Below are 20,217 nucleotides of genomic sequence, written 5' to 3' on the forward strand. Positions count from 1 at the left end.
TGATCAGTCATGTCTCCTCATACATGTGTACGGCTGTGATCAGTCATGTCTCCTCATACATGTGTACGGCTGTGATCAGTCATGTCTCCTCATACGTGTGTACGGCTGTGATCAGTCATGTCTCCTCATACGTGTGGTCGGCTGTGATCAGTCATGTGTACGGCTGTGATCAGTCATGTCTCCTCATACATGTGTACGGCTGTGATCAGTCATGTCTCCTCATACATGTGTACGGCTGTGATCAGTCATGTCTCCTCATACGTGTGTACGGCTGTGATCAGTCATGTCTCCTCATACGTGTGTACGGCTGTGATCAGTCATGTCTCCTCATACGTGTAGTCGGCTGTGATCAGTCATGTCTCCTCATACATGTGTACGGCTGTGATCAGTCATGTCTCCTCATACATGTGTACGGCTGTGATCAGTCATGTCTCCTCATACGTGTGTACGGCTGTGATCAGTCATGTCTCCTCACACGTGTGTACGGCTGTGATCAGTCATGTCTCCTCATACGTGTAGTCGGCTGTGATCAGTCATGTCTCCTCATACATGTGTACGGCTGTGATCAGTCATGTCTCCTCATACATGTGTACGGCTGTGATCAGTCATGTGTACGGCTGTGATCAGTCATGTCTCCTCATACATGTGTACGGCTGTGATCAGTCATGTCTCCTCATACATGTGTACGGCTGTGATCAGTCATGTGTACGGCTGTGATCAGTCATGTCTCCTCATACATGTGTACGGCTGTGATCAGTCATGTGTACGGCTCTGATCAGTCATGTCTCCTCATACATGTGTACGGCTGTGATCAGTCATGTCTCCTCATACATGTGTACGGCTGTGATCAGTCATGTCTCCTCATACGTGTGTACGGCTGTGATCAGTCATGTCTCCTCATACGTGTAGTCGGCTGTGATCAGTCATGTCTCCTCATACGTGTAGTCGGCTGTGATCAGTCATGTCTCCTCATACATGTGTACGGCTGTGATCAGTCATGTCTCCTCATACATGTGTACGCCTGTGATCAGTCATGTCTCCTCATACACGTGTACGCCTGTGATCAGTCATGTCTCCTCATACATGGTTGCCCCCACGCCTCCGCCATATTGATGATGTCACTGGCGATCTGATGTTCATGCGATTATTGCTGATATTGAGCCCGATCATCCTGACCGCCAGATGTCATGTGACCACTGATCATGTGTTACACATTTCACATCAGGGCCACATGATTCAAACTCAACCGCACAAAAGTTAAAACTTCTGGAGGCTCCACGACAGACATCAGATGACCTGCGGCTCCGCCAAGAGGGCACCTGGCCTTTAAGTTAACTCCATGACGCCCAGGTGCTCTGTCCTGTGGTTGATTTGCCCCCCTCCTCTGGGGGGAGGGGTAGGGGGTATCGGATCACATGCTGGAGGCCGGCCCAGGAGACAGCAGAAGAATAAGCTGTAATGGGAGCCGAGCCCTCCCTCCTCATAAAGGGCTGCGGGCGGGGGGCACAGCCAGACCCCCAGCCTCACCACACTGCAAACTCCTCCGCTCCCTGCACAGTCTGAACACCAGGAATAGTCGTGTCCAGACCGGGGGGTGCGGTGGGCAGAGGGGGAAACGCATGGTCATCTGTGGGATCTTCTACAGAGCGGCGAGCAGACGATTCTGATACCACCGCCTGACTGATACCACCGCCTGACTGGGCATACACCGCACCTGGGATACCACCGCCTGACTGGGCAAACACCGCACCTGGGATACCACCGCCTGACTGATACCACCGCCTGACTGATACCACCGCCTGACTGGGCATACACCGCACCTGGGATACCACCGTCGGACAGATACCACCGCCTAACTGGGCATACACCACACCTGGGATACCACCGTCGGACAGATACCACCGCCTAACTGGGCATACACCACACCTGGGATACCACCGCCTGACTGGGCATACACCGCACCTGGGATACCACCGTCTGACTGGGCATACACCGCACCTGTGATACCACCGCCTGACTGGGCATACACCGCACCTGGGATACCACCGTCTGACAGATACCACCGCCTAACTGGGCATACACCGCACCTGGGATACCACCACCTGACTGGGCAAACACCGCACCCGGGATACCACCGCCTGACTGGGCAAACACCGCACCTGGAATACCCCCACCTGACAGAAACCACTGCCTGACTGGGCAAACACCGCACCTGGGATACCCCCACCTGACAGATACCACTGCCTGACTGGGCAAACACCGCACCTGGAATACCCCCACCTGACAGAAACCACTGCCTGACTGGGCAAACACCGCACCTGGGATACCCCCACCTTACAGATACCACTGCCTGACTGGGCATACACCGCACCTGGAATACCCCCACCTTACAGATACCACTGCCTGACTGGGCAAACACCGCACCTGGGATACCCCCACCTGGCAGATACCACTGCCTGACTGGGCATACACCCCAGGAAATACAACCACCTGATCATCAGATTTTTGTGCACTTGTCTAGTGGCAGCTTCCACTGTGGGCACCATGCTGGGCACCTGGGCACTGTCCCTGCTGCTCCTTACCCTCATGGGCCGATCCCTGACTTCCCCGGTCAGCACCTGTGAGGCCAATGGCAGCGTCTACTATGTTGGAGAATGGTACTTCCTGGACTCGGATCACTGCACCCAGTGTGAGTGCACCCCCGAGGGCCCGGCCTGTGCCAAGACCGAGTGCACTGCTCTGCCACCCGCCTGCATCCACATCAGCAACTACCCCACCGACTGCTGCCCCCGCTGTGAGAAGATCGGCTGCGAATACAGAGGAGAGACGTATGAACTGGGGGAGAACTTCAAGGTAAGTGGTTATATGTGCCCCCTGGGTATGTTTACTGCCCCCTGATTGGGTATATGAGGGTATAAGATTATAGTAAGGGGTCTATACATCGCACACTGAGGACTATCCTCCTCTACATCATACACTGAGGACTATCCTCCTCTACATCATACACTGAGGACTATCCTCCTCTACATCATACACTGAGCACTATCCTCCTCTACATCATACACTGAGCACTATCCTACTCTACATCATACACTGAGCACTATCCTCCTCTACATCATACACTGAGCACTATCCTTCTCTACATCATACACTGAGGACTATCCTCCTCTACATCACACACTGAGGACTATCCTCTACATCATACACTGAGCACTATCCTCCTCTACATCATACACTGAGGACTATCCTCTACATCATACACTGAGCACTATCCTCCTCTACATCATACACTGAGCACTATCCTTCTCTACATCATACACTGAGGACTATCCTCCTCTACATCATACACTGAGGACTATCCTTCTCTACATCATACACTGAGGACTATCCTCCTCTACATCATACACTGAGGACTATCCTCCTCTACATCATACACTGAGGACTATCCTCCTCTACATCCTACACTGAGGACTATCCTCCTCTACATCATACACTGAGCACTGTCCTCCTCTACATCATACACTGAGCACTGTCCTCCTCTACATCATACACTGAGGACTATCCTCCTCTACATCACACACTGACTATCCTCCTCTACATCATACACTGAGGACTATCCTTCTCTACATCATACACTGAGGACTATCCTCCTCTACATCATACACTGAGGACTATCCTCCTCTACATCATACACTGAGGACTATCCTCCTCTACATCATACACTGAGCACTATCCTCCTCTACATCATACACTGAGGACTATCCTCCTCTACATCATACACTGAGCACTATCCTCCTCTACATCATACACTGAGCAATATCCTCCTCTACATCATACACTGAGCACTGTCCTCCTCTACATCATACACTGAGGACTATCCTCCTCTACATCATACACTGAGGACTATCCTCCTCTACATTACACACTGAGGACTATCCTCTACATCATACACTGAGGACTATCCTCCTCTACATCATACACTGAGCACTATCCTCCTCTACATCATACACTGAGGACTATCCTCCTCTACATCATACACTGAGGACTATCCTCCTCTACATCATACACTGAGGACTATCCTCCTCTACATCATACACTGAGGACTATCCTCCTCTACATCATACACTGAGGACTATCCTCCTCTACATCATACACTGAGGACTATCCTCCTCTACATCATACACTGAGGACTATCCTCCTCTACATCATACACTGAGGACTATCCTCCTCTACATCATACACTGAGCACTATCCTCCTCTACATCATACACTGAGCACTATCCTCCTCTACATCATACACTGAGCACTATCCTCCTCTACATCATACACTGAGCACTATCCTCCTCTACATAATACACTGAGGACTATCCTCCTCTACATCATACACTGAGGACTATCCTCCTCTACATCATACACTGAGCACTATCCTCCTCTACATCATACACTGAGCACTATCCTCCTCTACATCATACACTGAGGACTATCCTTCTCTACATCATACACTGAGGACTATCCTCCTCTACATCATACACTGAGGACTATCCTCCTCTACATCATACACTGAGGACTATCCTCCTCTACATCATACACTGAGGACTATCCTCCTCTACATCATACACTGAGCACTATCCTCCTCTACATCATACACTGAGCACTATCCTCCTCTACATCATACACTGAGGACTATCCTCCTCTACATCATACACTGAGCACTATCCTCCTCTACATCATACACTGAGCACTATCCTCCTCTACATCATACACTGAGGACTATCCTCCTCTACATCATACACTGAGGACTATCCTCCTCTACATCATACACTGAGGACTATCCTCCTCTACATCATACACTGAGCACTATCCTCCTCTACATCATACACTGAGCACTATCCTCCTCTACATCATACACTGAGGACTATCCTTCTCTACATCATACACTGAGGACTATCCTCCTCTACATCATACACTGAGGACTATCCTCCTCTACATCATACACTGAGGACTATCCTCCTCTACATCCTACACTGACGACTATCCTCCTCTACATCATACACTGAGCACTGTCCTCCTCTACATCATACACTGAGGACTATCCTCCTCTACATCATACACTGAGGACTATCCTCCTCTACATCATACACTGAGCACTATCCTCCTCTACATCATACACTGAGGACTATCCTCCTCTATTTCATACACTGAGGACTATCCTCCTCTACATCATACACTGAGGACTATCCTCCTCTACATCATACACTGAGGACTATCCTCCTCTACATCATACACTGAGGACTATCCTCCTCTACATCATACACTGAGGACTATCCTCCTCTACATCATACACTGAGGACTATCCTCCTCTACATCATACACTGAGGACTATCCTCCTCTACATCATACACTGAGCACTATCCTCCTCTACATCATACACTGAGGACTATCCTCCTCTACATCATACACTGAGGACTATCCTCCTCTACATCATACACTGAGGACTATCCTCCTCTACATCACACACTGACACTATCCTCCTCTACATCATACACTGAGGACTATCCTCCTCTACATCATACACTGAGGACTATCCTCCTCTACATCATACACTGAGGACTATCCTCCTCTACATCATACACTGACACTATCTCTCCTCTATAGTCTCCTGTATACATCCTGATATCTCCTCTATAGTCTCCTGTATACATCCTGATATCTCTCCTCTATAGTCTCCTGTATACATCCTGATATCTCCTCTATAGTCTCCTGTATACATCCTGATATCTCCTCTATAGTCTCCTGTATACATCCTGATATCTCCTCTATAGTCTCCTGTATACATCCTGATATATCTTCCTCTATAGTCTCCTGTATACATCCTGATATCTCCTCTATAGTCTCCTGTATACATCCTGATATCTTCCTCTATAGTCTCCTGTATACATCCTGATATCTTCCTCTATAGTCTCCTGTATACATCCTGATATCTCTCCTCTATAGTCTCCTGTATACATCCTGATATCTCCTCTATAGTCTCCTGTATACATCCTGATATCTCCTCTATAGTCTCCTGTATACATCCTGATATATCTCCTCTATAGTCTCCTGTATACATCCTGATATCTCCTCTATAGTCTCCTGTATACATCCTGATATCTCCTCTATAGTCTCCTGTATACATCCTGATATCTCCTCTATAGTCTCCTGTATACATCCTGATATATCTCCTCTATAGTCTCCTGTATACATCCTGATATCTCCCTCTATAGTCTCCTGTATACATCCTGATATCTCCTCTATAGTCTCCTGTATACATCCTGATATCTCCTCTATAGTCTCCTGTATACATCCTGATATATCTCCTCTATAGTCTCCTGTATACATCCTGATATCTCCCTCTATAGTCTCCTGTATACATCCTGATATCTCCTCTATAGTCTCCTGTATACATCCTGATATCTCCTCTATAGTCTCCTGTATACATCCTGATATCTTCCTCTATAGTCTCCTGTATACATCCTGATATCTCCTCTATAGTCTCCTGTATACATCCTGATATCTCCTCTATAGCCTCCTGTATACATCCTGATATCTCTCCTCTATAGTCTCCTGTATACATCCTGATATCTCCTCTATAGCCTCCTGTATACATCCTGATATCTCTCCTCTATAGTCTCCTGTATACATCCTGATATCTCTCCTCTATAGCCTCCTGTATACATCCTGATATCTCCTCTATAGTCTCCTGTATACATCCTGATATCTTCCTCTATAGTCTCCTGTATACATCCTGATATCTCCTCTATAGTCTCCTGTATACATCCTGATATCTCCTCTATAGTCTCCTCTATACATCCTGATATCTCCTCTATAGTCTCCTGTATACATCCTGATATCTTCCTCTATAGTCTCCTGTATACATCCTGATATCTTCCTCTATAGTCTCCTGTATACATCCTGATATCTTCCTCTATAGTCTCCTGTATACATCCTGATATCTCCTCTATAGTCTCCTGTATACATCCTGATATCTCCTCTATAGTCTCCTGTATACATCCTGATATCTCTCCTCTATAGTCTCCTGTATACATCCTGATATCTCCTCTATAGTCTCCTGTATACATCCTGATATCTCCTCTATAGTCTCCTGTATACATCCTGATATCTCCTCTATAGTCTCCTGTATACATCCTGATATCTCCTCTATAGTCTCCTGTATACATCCTGATATCTCCTCTATAGTCTCCTGTATACATCCTGATATCTCCTCTATAGTCTCCTGTATACATCCTGATATCTCCTCTATAGTCTCCTGTATACATCCTGATATCTCCTCTATAGTCTCCTGTATACATCCTGATATCTCCTCTATAGTCTCCTGTATACATCCTGATATCTCCTCTATAGTCTCCTGTATACATCCTGATATCTTCCTCTATAGTCTCCTGTATACATCCTGATATCTCCTCTATAGTCTCCTGTATACATCCTGATATCTTCCTCTATAGTCTCCTGTATACATCCTGATATCTTCCTCTATAGTCTCCTGTATACATCCTGAAATCTCCTCTATAGTCTCCTGTATACATCCTGATATCTTCCTCTATAGTCTCCTGTATACATCCTGATATCTCCTCTATAGTCTCCTGTATACATCCTGATATCTCCTCTATAGTCTCCTCTATACATCCTGATATCTCCTCTATAGTCTCCTGTATACATCCTGATATCTCCTCTATAGTCTCCTGTATACATCCTGATATCTTCCTCTATAGTCTCCTGTATACATCCTGATATATCTCCTCTATAGTCTCCTGTATACATCCTGATATCTCCTCTATAGTCTCCTGTATACATCCTGATATCTCCTCTATAGTCTCCTGTATACATCCTGATATATCTCCTCTATAGTCTCCTGTATACATCCTGATATCTTCCTCTATAGTCTCCTGTATACATCCTGATATATCTCCTCTATAGTCTCCTGTATACATCCTGATATCTCCTCTATAGTCTCCTGTATACATCCTGATATCTCCTCTATAGTCTCCTGTATACATCCTGATATCTCCTCTATAGTCCTCCTGTATACATCCTGATATCTTCCTCTATAGTCTCCTGTATACATCCTGATATCTCCTCTATAGTCTCCTGTATACATCCTGATATATCTCCTCTATAGTCTCCTGTATACATCCTGATATCTTCCTCTATAGTCTCCTGTATACATCCTGATATCTCCTCTATAGTCTCCTGTATACATCCTGATATCTCCTCTATAGTCTCCTGTATACATCCTGATATCTTCCTCTATAGTCTCCTGTATACATCCTGATATCTCCTCTATAGTCTCCTGTATACATCCTGATATCTCCTCTATAGTCTCCTGTATACATCCTGATATATCTCCTCTATAGTCTCCTGTATACATCCTGATATCTCCTCTATAGTCTCCTGTATACATCCTGATATCTCCTCTATAGTCTCCTGTATACATCCTGATATATCTTCCTCTATAGTCTCCTGTATACATCCTGATATCTCCTCTATAGTCTCCTGTATACATCCTGATATATCTCCTCTATAGTCTCCTGTATACATCCTGATATCTCCTCTATAGTCTCCTGTATACATCCTGATATCTCCTCTATAGTCTCCTGTATACATCCTGATATCTTCCTCTATAGTCTCCTGTATACATCCTGATATCTCCTCTATAGTCTCCTGTATACATCCTGATATCTTCCTCTATAGTCTCCTGTATACATCCTGATATCTTCCTCTATAGTCTCCTGTATACATCCTGATATCTCCTCTATAGTCTCCTGTATACATCCTGATATCTCCTCTATAGTCTCCTGTATACATCCTGATATCTCCTCTAGTCTCCTGTATACATCCTGATATCTCCTCTATAGTCTCCTGTATACATCCTGATATCTCCTCTATAGTCTCCTGTATACATCCTGATATCTCCTCTATAGTCTCCTGTATACATCCTGATATCTCCTCTATAGTCTCCTCTATACATCCTGATATCTCCTCTATAGTCTCCTGTATACATCCTGATATCTCCTCTATAGTCTCCTGTATACATCCTGATATCTTCCTCTATAGTCTCCTGTATACATCCTGATATCTTCCTCTATAGTCTCCTGTATACATCCTGATATCTCCTCTATAGTCTCCTGTATACATCCTGATATCTCCTCTATAGTCTCCTGTATACATCCTGATATCTCCTCTATAGTCTCCTGTATACATCCTGATATATCTCCTCTATAGTCTCCTGTATACATCCTGATATATCTCCTCTATAGTCTCCTGTATACATCCTGATATCTCCTCTATAGTCTCCTGTATACATCCTGATATATCTCCTCTATAGTCTCCTGTATACATCCTGATATCTCCTCTATAGTCTCCTGTATACATCCTGATATCTCCTCTATAGTCTCCTGTATACATCCTGATATCTCCTCTATAGTCTCCTGTATACATCCTGATATCTCCTCTATAGTCTCCTGTATACATCCTGATATCTCCTCTATAGTCTCCTGTATACATCCTGATATCTCCTCTATAGTCTCCTGTATACATCCTGATATCTCCTCTATAGTCTCCTGTATACATCCTGATATCTCCTCTATAGTCTCCTGTATACATCCTGATATCTCCTCTATAGTCTCCTGTATACATCCTGATATCTCCTCTATAGTCTCCTGTATACATCCTGATATCTCCTCTATAGTCTCCTGTATACATCCTGATATCTCCTCTATAGTCTCCTGTATACATCCTGATATCTCCTCTATAGTCTCCTGTATACATCCTGATATCTCCTCTATAGTCTCCTGTATACATCCTGATATCTCCTCTATAGTCTCCTGTATACATCCTGATATCTCCTCTATAGTCTCCTGTATACATCCTGATATCTCCTCTATAGTCTCCTGTATACATCCTGATATCTCCTCTATAGTCTCCTGTATACATCCTGATATCTCCTCTATAGTCTCCTGTATACATCCTGATATCTCCTCTATAGTCTCCTGTATACATCCTGATATCTCCTCTATAGTCTCCTGTATACATCCTGATATCTCCTCTATAGTCTCCTGTATACATCCTGATATCTCCTCTATAGTCTCCTGTATACATCCTGATATCTCCTCTATAGTCTCCTGTATACATCCTGATATCTCCTCTATAGTCTCCTGTATACATCCTGATATCTCCTCTATAGTCTCCTGTATACATCCTGATATCTCCTCTATAGTCTCCTGTATACATCCTGATATCTCCTCTATAGTCTCCTGTATACATCCTGATATCTCCTCTATAGTCTCCTGTATACATCCTGATATCTCCTCTATAGTCTCCTGTATACATCCTGATATCTCCTCTATAGTCTCCTGTATACATCCTGATATCTCCTCTATAGTCTCCTGTATACATCCTGATATCTCCTCTATAGTCTCCTGTATACATCCTGATATCTTCCTCTATAGTCTCCTGTATACATCCTGATATCTTCCTCTATAGTCTCCTGTATACATCCTGATATCTCCTCTATAGTCTCCTGTATACATCCTGATATCTTCCTCTATAGTCTCCTGTATACATCCTGATATCTCCTCTATAGTCTCCTGTATACATCCTGATATCTCCTCTATAGTCTCCTGTATACATCCTGATATCTCCTCTATAGTCTCCTGTATACATCCTGATATCTCCTCTATAGTCTCCTGTATACATCCTGATATCTCCTCTATAGTCTCCTGTATACATCCTGATATCTCCTCTATAGTCTCCTGTATACATCCTGATATCTTCCTCTATAGTCTCCTGTATACATCCTGATATCTCCTCTATAGTCTCCTGTATACATCCTGATATCTCCTCTATAGCCTCCTGTATACATCCTGATATCTCCTCTATAGCCTCCTGTATACATCCTGATATCTCCTCTATAGTCTCCTGTATACATCCTGATATCTCCTCTATAGTCTCCTGTATACATCCTGATATCTCCTCTATAGTCTCCTGTATACATCCTGATATCTCCTCTATAGTCTCCTGTATACATCCTGATATCTCCTCTATAGTCTCCTGTATACATCCTGATATCTTCCTCTATAGTCTCCTGTATACATCCTGATATCTCCTCTATAGTCTCCTCTATACATCCTGATATCTCCTCTATAGTCTCCTGTATACATCCTGATATCTCCTCTATAGTCTCCTGTATACATCCTGATATCTCCTCTATAGTCTCCTGTATACATCCTGATATCTCCTCTATAGTCTCCTGTATACATCCTGATATCTCCTCTATAGTCTCCTGTATACATCCTGATATCTTCCTCTATAGTCTCCTGTATACATCCTGATATCTTCCTCTATAGTCTCCTGTATACATCCTGATATCTCCTCTATAGTCTCCTGTATACATCCTGATATCTCCTCTATAGTCTCCTGTATACATCCTGATATCTCCTCTATAGTCTCCTGTATACATCCTGATATCTCCTCTATAGTCTCCTGTATACATCCTGATATCTCCTCTATAGTCTCCTGTATACATCCTGATATCTTCCTCTATAGTCTCCTGTATACATCCTGATATCTCCTCTATAGTCTCCTGTATACATCCTGATATCTTCCTCTATAGTCTCCTGTATACATCCTGATATCTCCTCTATAGTCTCCTGTATACATCCTGATATATCTCCTCTATAGTCTCCTGTATACATCCTGATATCTCCTCTATAGTCTCCTGTATACATGCTGATATCTCCTCTATAGTCTCCTGTATACATCCTGATATCTCCTCTATAGTCTCCTGTATACATCCTGATATCTCCTCTATAGTCTCCTGTATACATCCTGATATCTCCTCTATAGTCTCCTGTATACATCCTGATATCTCCTCTATAGTCTCCTGTATACATCCTGATATCTCCTCTATAGTCTCCTGTATACATCCTGATATCTCCTCTATAGCCTCCTGTATACATCCTGATATCTTCCTCTATAGTCTCCTGTATACATCCTGATATCTCCTCTATAGTCTTCTGTATACATCCTGATATCTTCCTCTATAGTCTCCTGTATACATCCTGATATCTCCTCTATAGTCTCCTGTATACATCCTGATATCTCCTCTATAGTCTCCTGTATACATCCTGATATCTCCTCTATAGTCTCCTGTATACATCCTGATATCTCCTCTATAGCCTCCTGTATACATCCTGATATCTTCCTCTATAGTCTCCTGTATACATCCTGATATCTCCTCTATAGTCTCCTGTATACATCCTGATATCTCCTCTATAGTCTCCTGTATACATCCTGATATCTCCTCTATAGTCTCCTGTATACATCCTGATATCTCCTCTATAGTCTCCTGTATACATCCTGATATCTCCTCTATAGCCTCCTGTATACATCCTGATATCTCTCCTCTATAGTCTCCTGTATACATCCTGATATCTCCTCTATAGTCTCCTGTATACATCCTGATATCTCCTCTATAGCCTCCTGTATACATCCTGATATCTTCCTCTATAGTCTCCTGTATACATCCTGATATCTCCTCTATAGTCTCCTGTATACATCCTGATATCTCCTCTATAGTCTCCTGTATACATCCTGATATCTCCTCTATAGTCTCCTGTATACATCCTGATATCTCCTCTATAGTCTCCTGTATACATCCTGATATCTCCTCTATAGTCTCCTGTATACATCCTGATATCTCCTCTATAGTCTCCTGTATACATCCTGATATCTCCTCTATAGCCTCCTGTATACATCCTGATATCTTCCTCTATAGTCTCCTGTATACATCCTGATATCTCCTCTATAGTCTCCTGTATACATCCTGATATCTCCTCTATAGTCTCCTGTATACATCCTGATATCTCCTCTATAGTCTCCTGTATACATCCTGATATCTCCTCTATAGTCTCCTGTATACATCCTGATATCTCCTCTATAGTCTCCTGTATACATCCTGATATCTCTCCTCTATAGTCTCCTGTATACATCCTGATATCTCCTCTATAGTCTTCTGTATACATCCTGATATCTTCCTCTATAGTTGATATTTTATGTCTTTTAGCCTTCAGCTTGTGAACAATGCACTTGTGAAACAGATGGCATCGCCCGCTGCCTGGTCGCTGACTGTGCTCCCCCATCTTGTGTGAACCCAGTGTATGAGAAGGGACAGTGCTGCCCCCAATGTAAAGATGGTCAGTATGAGATGATGTGGGGGCTATTGGTATCATGTGACTCATGGGGTTCATGTACGTGGCCAGAAAACAGTGCAATGAGCATGATCTCAGCTTCTTTGCACCCTCTGCCTCCTTCCACCTCCTCTGTCTCCTTCCACCTCTTCTGTCTCCTTCCACCTCCTCTGCTTCCTTCCACTTCCTCTGCCTCCTTCCACCTCCTTCCACCTCCTCTGCCTCCATACTCTGCTTCCTTCCACCTCCTCTGTCTCCTTCCACTTCCTCTGCTTCCTTCCATTTCCTCTGCTTCCTTCCACTTCCTCTGTCTCCTTCCACTTCCTCTGCCTCCTTCCACCTTCTCTTCCTCCTCCTCTTCCTCCTATGCCTTCCACCTCCTCTGCTTCCTTCCACCTCCTCTGCCTCCTTCCTCCTCTTCTGCCTCCTTCCACTTCCTCTGCTTCCTTCCACTTCCTCTGCCTCCTTCCACCTCCTCTGCCTCCTTCCACCTCCTCTGCCTCCATCCTCTGGTTCCTTCGACTTCCTCTGTCTCCTTCCACTTCATCGGCCTCCTTCCACTTCCCTCCTTCCACCTCCTCTGCCTCCATCCTCCGGTTCCTTCCACTTCCTCTGCCTCCTTCCACTTCCCTCCTTCCACCTCCTCGGCCTCCATCCTCCAGTTACTTCCACTTCCTCTGCCTCCTTCCTCTGCCTCCTTCCACTTCCCTCCTTGCTCCTCTTCTGCCTCCTTCAACCTCCTCTGCCTCAGTCCACTTCCTCTGCCTCCTTCCACTCCCTCTACCTCCTTCCATTTCCCTCCTTCCACCTCCTCTGCCTCCTTCCACTTCCTCAGCCTCCTTCCTCCTCTGCTTCCTTCCACCTCCTCTGCTTCCTTCCACCTCCTCTGCTTCCTTCCACCTCCTCCTCTGCCTCCTTCCACCTCCTCCTCATCTGCCTCCTTGCACCTCCTCTGCCTCCTTCCACCTCCTCCTCTGCCTCCTTCCACCTCCTCCTCTGCCTCCTTCCACCCCCTCCTCTGCCTCCTTCCACCCCCTCCTCTGCCTCCTTCCACCCCCTCCTCTGCCTCCTTCCGCCCCCTCCTCTGACTCCTTCCGCCCCCTCCTCTGCCTCCCTCAACCCCCTCTGCCACCTTCATCCTTCTCTGCCTCCTTCCACCGCCTCTGCCTCCTTGCACCTCCTCCTCTGCCTCCTTGCACCTCCTCCTCTGCCTCCTTGCACCTCCTCCTCTGCCTCCTTCCACCTCCTCTTCTGCCTCCTTCCACCTCTACCTCCTCATCTGCCTCCTTCCACCTCTGTCTCTTCCTCCTTCCACCTCTGCCTCTTCCTCCTTCCACCTCCTCTTCTGCCTCCTCAGCCTCCGTCCACCTCCTCATCTGCGTCCTTACACCTCCTCATCTGCCTCCTTACACGTCCTCTACCTCCTTGCACCTTCTCTGTCTCCTTCCACCTCCTTGCACCTCCTCCGCCTCCTTCCACCTCATCCACCTCCTCCTCTGCCTCCTTCCACCCCCTCCTCTGCCTCCTTCCACCCCCTCCTCTGCCTCCTTCCACCTCCTCCTCTGCCTCCTTCCACCCCCTCCTCTGCCTCCTTCCACCCCCTCCTCTGCCTCCTTCCACCCCCTCCTCTGCCTCCTTCCACCCCCTCCTCTGCCTCCTTCCACCTCCTCCTCTGCCTCCTTCCACCCCCTCCTCTGCCTCCTTCCACCCCCTCATCTGCCTCCTTCCACCTCCTCATCTGCCTCCTTCCACCTCCTCATCTGCCTCCTTCCTCCTCCTCATCTGCCTCCTTCCACCTCCTTATCTGCCTCCTTCCACCCCCTCCTCTGCCTCCTTCCACCCCCTCTTCTGCCTCCTTCCACCTCCTCTTCTGCCTCCTTCCACCTCCTCTTCTGCCTCCTTCCACCTCCTCTTCTGCCTCCTTCCACCTCCTCTTCTGCCTCCTTCCACCTCTGCCTCTTCCTCCTCTGCCTCTTCCTCCTTCCACCTCCTCCTCTGACTCCTTCCACCTCCTCTTCTGCCTCCTTCCACCTCCTCTTCTGCCTCCTTCCACCTCCTCCTCTGCCGCCTCATTCTACCTCCTTGCACCTCCTCTGCCTCCTTCCACCTCCTCTTCTGCCTCTTTTCACCTTCTTCCTCCTTCCATCTCTTTCTTTGCCTCCTTCCACCTCTGCCTCTTCCTCCTTCCACCCCCTCCTCTGCCTTCTTCCACACCCTCTGCCTCCTTCCACATCCTTCTCTGCCTCCTTCCACCTCCTCATCTGCCTCCTTCCACCTCCTCATCTGCCTCCTTCCACCTCCTCATCTGCCTCCTTCCACCTCCTCATCTGCCTCCTTCCACCTCCTCTTCTGCCTCCTTCCACCCCTTCCTCTGCCTCCTTCCACCCCTTCCTCTGCCTCCTTCCACCCCCTCCTCTGCCTCCTTCCACCCCCTCCTCTGCCTCCTTCCACCCCCTCCTCTGCCTCCTTCCACCCCCTCCTCTGCCTCCTTCCACCCCCTCCTCTGCCTCCTTCCACCCCCTCCTCTGCCTCCTTCCACCCCCTCCTCTGCCTCCTTCCACCCCCTCCTCTGCCTCCTTCCACCCCCTCCTCATCTGCCACCTTCCACCCCCTCTGCCTCCTTCCACCCCCCTCTGCCTCCTTCCCCCTCCTCTGCCTCCTTCCACCCCCTCCTCTGCCTCCTTCCACCCCCTCCTCTGCCTCCTTCCACCTCTGCCTCCTTCCACCTCCTTCCACCTCTTCTGCCTCCTTCCACCTCTGCCTCTTCCTCCTTCCACCTCTGCTTCTTCCTCCTTCCACCTCTGCCTCTTCCTCCTTCCACCTCTGCTTCTTCCTCCTTCCACCTCTGCCTCTTCCTCCTTCCACCTCTGCCTCTTCCTCCTTCTGCCTCTTCCTCCTTCCACCTCCTCTTCTGCCTCCTTCCACCCCCTCCTCTGCCTCCTTCCACCCCCTCCTCTGCCTCCTTCCACCCCCTCCTCTGCCTCCTTCCACCCCCTCCTCTGCCTCCTTCCACCCCCTCCTCTGCCTCCTTCCACCTCCTCTTCTGCCTCCTTCCACCTCCTCTTCTGCCTCCTTCCACCTCCTCTTCTGCCTCCTTCCACCTCTGCCTCCTTCCACCTCTGCCTCTTCCTCCTTCCACCTCCTCTTCTGCCTCCTTCCACCTCCTCCTCTGCCGCCTCATTCCACCTCCTCTTCTGCCTCCTTCCACCGCCTCCTCTTCTGCCTCCTTCCACCGCCTCCTCTTCTGCCTCCTTCCACCTCCTCTTCCGCCTCATTCCACCTCCTTATTTTGTGGGTCTCCTTCCCTGTTTCTTTCTCAGCCGGGGCCCCCAGATTTGAGGTTATAGCGTCCCCTACAGATCACTGCTGAATCACAGAGCACCTACCCCTCGGGTTCTCTGTAAGTGGAGATCAGTAGATTCTTGACCTCCATAGACCTACATTGTGTGGTCCAGTGTAGAGGGGGATGTCATGTGGTTGAATAAATTCGGCTTAAAGGGAAACTGACAGAGGACTCAAGTACAGGGGGTGATGGAGAATATCCTGGATCCACCGTCCGGTCCTGCTAATCTAATGGCCGGATTTGCGCAATGGGGGTGAGACCCAGCATCCCCTCTGCTCCTTTATGCCTCTCCACTTCGTGGTCACATGGGTGAGGGTCCATGAATATTCATGAGGTGGGCGGGCATATAGGAGCAGACTGGATGGATGCTGGGTCTCACCCCCATTGCGCAAATCTGGCCATTTCTAGCTTAGTAATACCGGCAAATCCAGAGGATTATCTAGACTGATCCAATAAACCCGAGCTGGGTATGGGCTGGTTTACTGCCTCTAACTCCAGAGCGCCCCTTTCTGGAGCAGGTGGAGCGGTGAGACATTGTGCTGTATACCATAATGTGTACGCTGTCTATAATAACAGTTATAATTGTCACCCACTCCAGGTCCCAACTGCTATGCTGACGCCTCCCGGAGCCGCGTAATTCCCGCTGGTCAGTACGTGTGGGTGGACTCTTGTACCAAGTGTCGCTGTCATGATGGGCAGGATGTCGGCTACTGGGAAGGAAACCGGCTGGCCAATTGTGAGAAGATGCAAAACTGCAGCACAGAGGAGGGGCAGAACTCTTAGAGGGTGGGGCAGAACTCCTAGAGGGTGGAGCACTCAGTACAGACCCTGCCCAGACTGCCCCTCCCCTGATTAGTTATACTAACATTTGAGTGTAGCACTGTATAAACATGGTGGTTTGTACTTACTTTACAGATTTGGTGATGTGTAGAACTGCGGCCAAACACTTTATACCCCCCCCCCCCCCCCAAATGTGGAGTCAAGGTGTCAGCAGCTATAATCTGTGGGGGGTGGGGCTGACACTTTTTGGGTGGTGACCTGTATAGGGCAGTTATAGACTCCTTATGGGTGGTGACCTGTATAGGGCAGTTATAGACTCCTTATGGGTGGTGACCTGTATAGGGCAGTTATAGACTCCTTATGGGTGGTGACCTGTATAGGGCAGTTATAGACTCCTTATGGGTGGTGACCTGTATAGGGCAGGGGTGGGACTAATGCTTTTTGGGTGATAACCTGCTCAGAGCAAGGACAGAGCTATAGACTTCTTATGGGTGGTGACCTCTTTAGATCAGGGGCAGGGCTATGGGCTTTTAATGGGTGGTGGCCTGTTCAGGGGTGGGGAACAGTAGAAACTATGTTACCATTAAATACAATGTTATAATGTAGGATAGGCCTGACTGACGATGCCAGGACATCTGTGATTGGTTCCGTAGGATCTCGGCCCTGGATATATATATATCGGCTCCCCTGTTTGGTATATATTGGGATTCTGAGAGCAGACTGTAGATACCTCCCCCAGGTCTTGGTGGAAGCCCCCTTTACTAATGGAGGACATGACGCCTTGTGTTATGATTAGACTAACATTGACCTCGTGTTCTGACAGCGCAGGCGATGGCGCTGGAAGCAGAACACGTCAGGATGACATTAAACGTTTCTTCCGTTGCCTCTGTCTTCTCATTTGGCGCCGTTCACACTGACGTCACGCGCTGGGAATAAAGACCAGACCACTGAATTTTACCAATTATTTTATGAAAACTGTAAAGACGGAGGATACAATATTATTGTCTCCAAACCCGACACAGGTCATAGAAAAAGAATTACAAGAAGCATCCAAAGTGGACAGACCCCCCCACCACACAATCATAGACGGGGGCAGAGTCCCTCCATAACAGCTCTATATCACTGACGGGGGCAGAGTCCCCCCATAACAGCTCCATATCACTGACGGGGGCAGAGTCCCCCCCCCATAACAGCTCCATATCACTGACGGGGGCAGAGTCCCCCCATAACAGCTCCATATCACTGACGGGGGCAGAGTCCCCCCCCCCCCATAACAGCTCCATATCACTGACGGGGGCAGAGCCCCCCCCCCCCCCATAACAGCTCCATATCACTGATGGGGGCAGAGTCCCCCCATAACAGCTCCATATCACTGACGGGGGCAGAGTCCCCACATAACAGCTCCATATCACTGACGGGGGCAGAGTCCCCCCATAACAGCTCCATATCACTGACGGGGGCAGAGTCCCCCCATAACAGCTCCATATCACTGACGGGGGCAGAGTCCCCCCATAACAGCTCCATATCACTGACGGGGGCAGAGTCCCCACATAACAGCTCCATATCACTGACGGGGGCAGAGTCCCCCCATAACAGCTCCATATCACTGACGGGGGCAGAGCCCCCCCCCCCCCCCATAACAGCTCCATATCACTGATGGGGGCAGAGTCCCCCCATAACAGCTCCATATCACTGACGGGGGCAGAGTCCCCCCCCCCATAACAGCTCCATATCACTGACGGGGGCAGAGCCCCCCCCCCATAACAGCTCCATATCACTGACGGGGGCAGAGTCCCCCCATAACAGCTCCATATCACTGACGGGGGCAGAGTCCCCACATAACAGCTCCATATCACTGACGGGGGCAGAGTCCCCCCATAACAGCTCCATATCACTGACGGGGGCAGAGTCCCCACATAACAGCTCCATATCACTGACGGGGGCAGAGTCCCCCCATAACAGCTCCATATCACTGACGGGGGCAGAGTCCCCACATAACAGCTCCATATCACTGACGGGGGCAGAGTCCCCCCATAACAGCTCCATATCACTGACGGGGGCAGAGTCCCCCCATAACAGCTCCATATCACTGACGGGGGCAGAGTCCCCACATAACAGCTCCATATCACTGACGGGGGCAGAGTCCCCACATAACAGCTCCATATCACTGACGGGGGCAGAGTCCCCCCATAACAGCTCCATATCACTGACGGGGGCAGAGTCCCCACATAACAGCTCCATATCACTGACGGGGGCAGAGTCCCCCCATAACAGCTCCATATCACTGACGGGGGCAGAGTCCCCACATAACAGTTCCATATCACTGACTGCAGGCACCAATTCTAGGACTCGGCTGAGGGCACTTCAGACGGAGGCCTCCTTTATAGGCCTGGCCCCTCACAGTGCTGATTCACGTTCAGGGGTTCTGCAGTCTGCAACCTGGGGCCCTCGGACTGTTTACACACTACAACTCCCAGCATACACTTGGCCACAGGCTGCACATTAATGAACTTTCTATCAAATCTTCTTCACAGACAATTGTTACAAAATATCCTGTATAAGATACACAAGGTATAAATGTGCACCTCCCCTGTGCTCTATAACTCCGCCCATGAGGTTCTAGCTCTGCTCACATCCCAGGTATAGGGGCTCAGGAAGGTTACGTGCTGCTTATCATGTCCATTATAATGGATGCGAGTTGTTACAGTGCAGCATGCAACAGGTTAAATCTCCAAGTAAAGATGAGGAGCCCTGGAAACCCTGTAATCATCTATAATGATCCCACATTACAGCTGCACTCACTATTCTGCTGTTATATCATGTTTTACAGGATATAAGAGCAGAATAGTA

The 20,217-nt window shown here is 48.1% G+C and overlaps 1 protein-coding gene across 1 annotated transcript; it reads left to right on the top strand.

Annotated features, from left to right (window-relative positions):
- Window positions 1-1,508: 1,508 nt before the first annotated feature.
- Window positions 1,509-18,249, top strand: LOC130283527 (von Willebrand factor C domain-containing protein 2-like). Its single transcript, XM_056533159.1, has 3 exons — window positions 1,509-2,853; window positions 13,121-13,250; window positions 17,186-18,249. Exons 1-3 carry the CDS (start codon window positions 2,545-2,547, stop codon window positions 17,368-17,370), a joined length of 624 nt encoding a protein of 207 aa, XP_056389134.1. The 5' UTR covers window positions 1,509-2,544; the 3' UTR covers window positions 17,371-18,249.
- The last annotated feature ends 1,968 nt before the right edge of the window (window positions 18,250-20,217 follow it).

Source organism: Hyla sarda, chromosome 7 (genome assembly GCF_029499605.1).
Source record: "Hyla sarda isolate aHylSar1 chromosome 7, aHylSar1.hap1, whole genome shotgun sequence".
NCBI lineage: Eukaryota > Metazoa > Chordata > Amphibia > Anura > Hylidae > Hyla > Hyla sarda.

Coding starts and splice junctions, on each gene's coding strand:
- LOC130283527 (XM_056533159.1), top strand. CDS start 2,545: ATGCTGGGCACCTGGGCACTGTCCCTGCTGCTCCTTACCCTCATGGGC. Junction 2,854..13,120: donor AACTGGGGGAGAACTTCAAG/GTAAGTGGTTAT, acceptor TATGTCTTTTAG/CCTTCAGCTTGTGAACAATG. Junction 13,251..17,185: donor CTGCCCCCAATGTAAAGATG/GTCAGTATGAGA, acceptor CACCCACTCCAG/GTCCCAACTGCTATGCTGAC.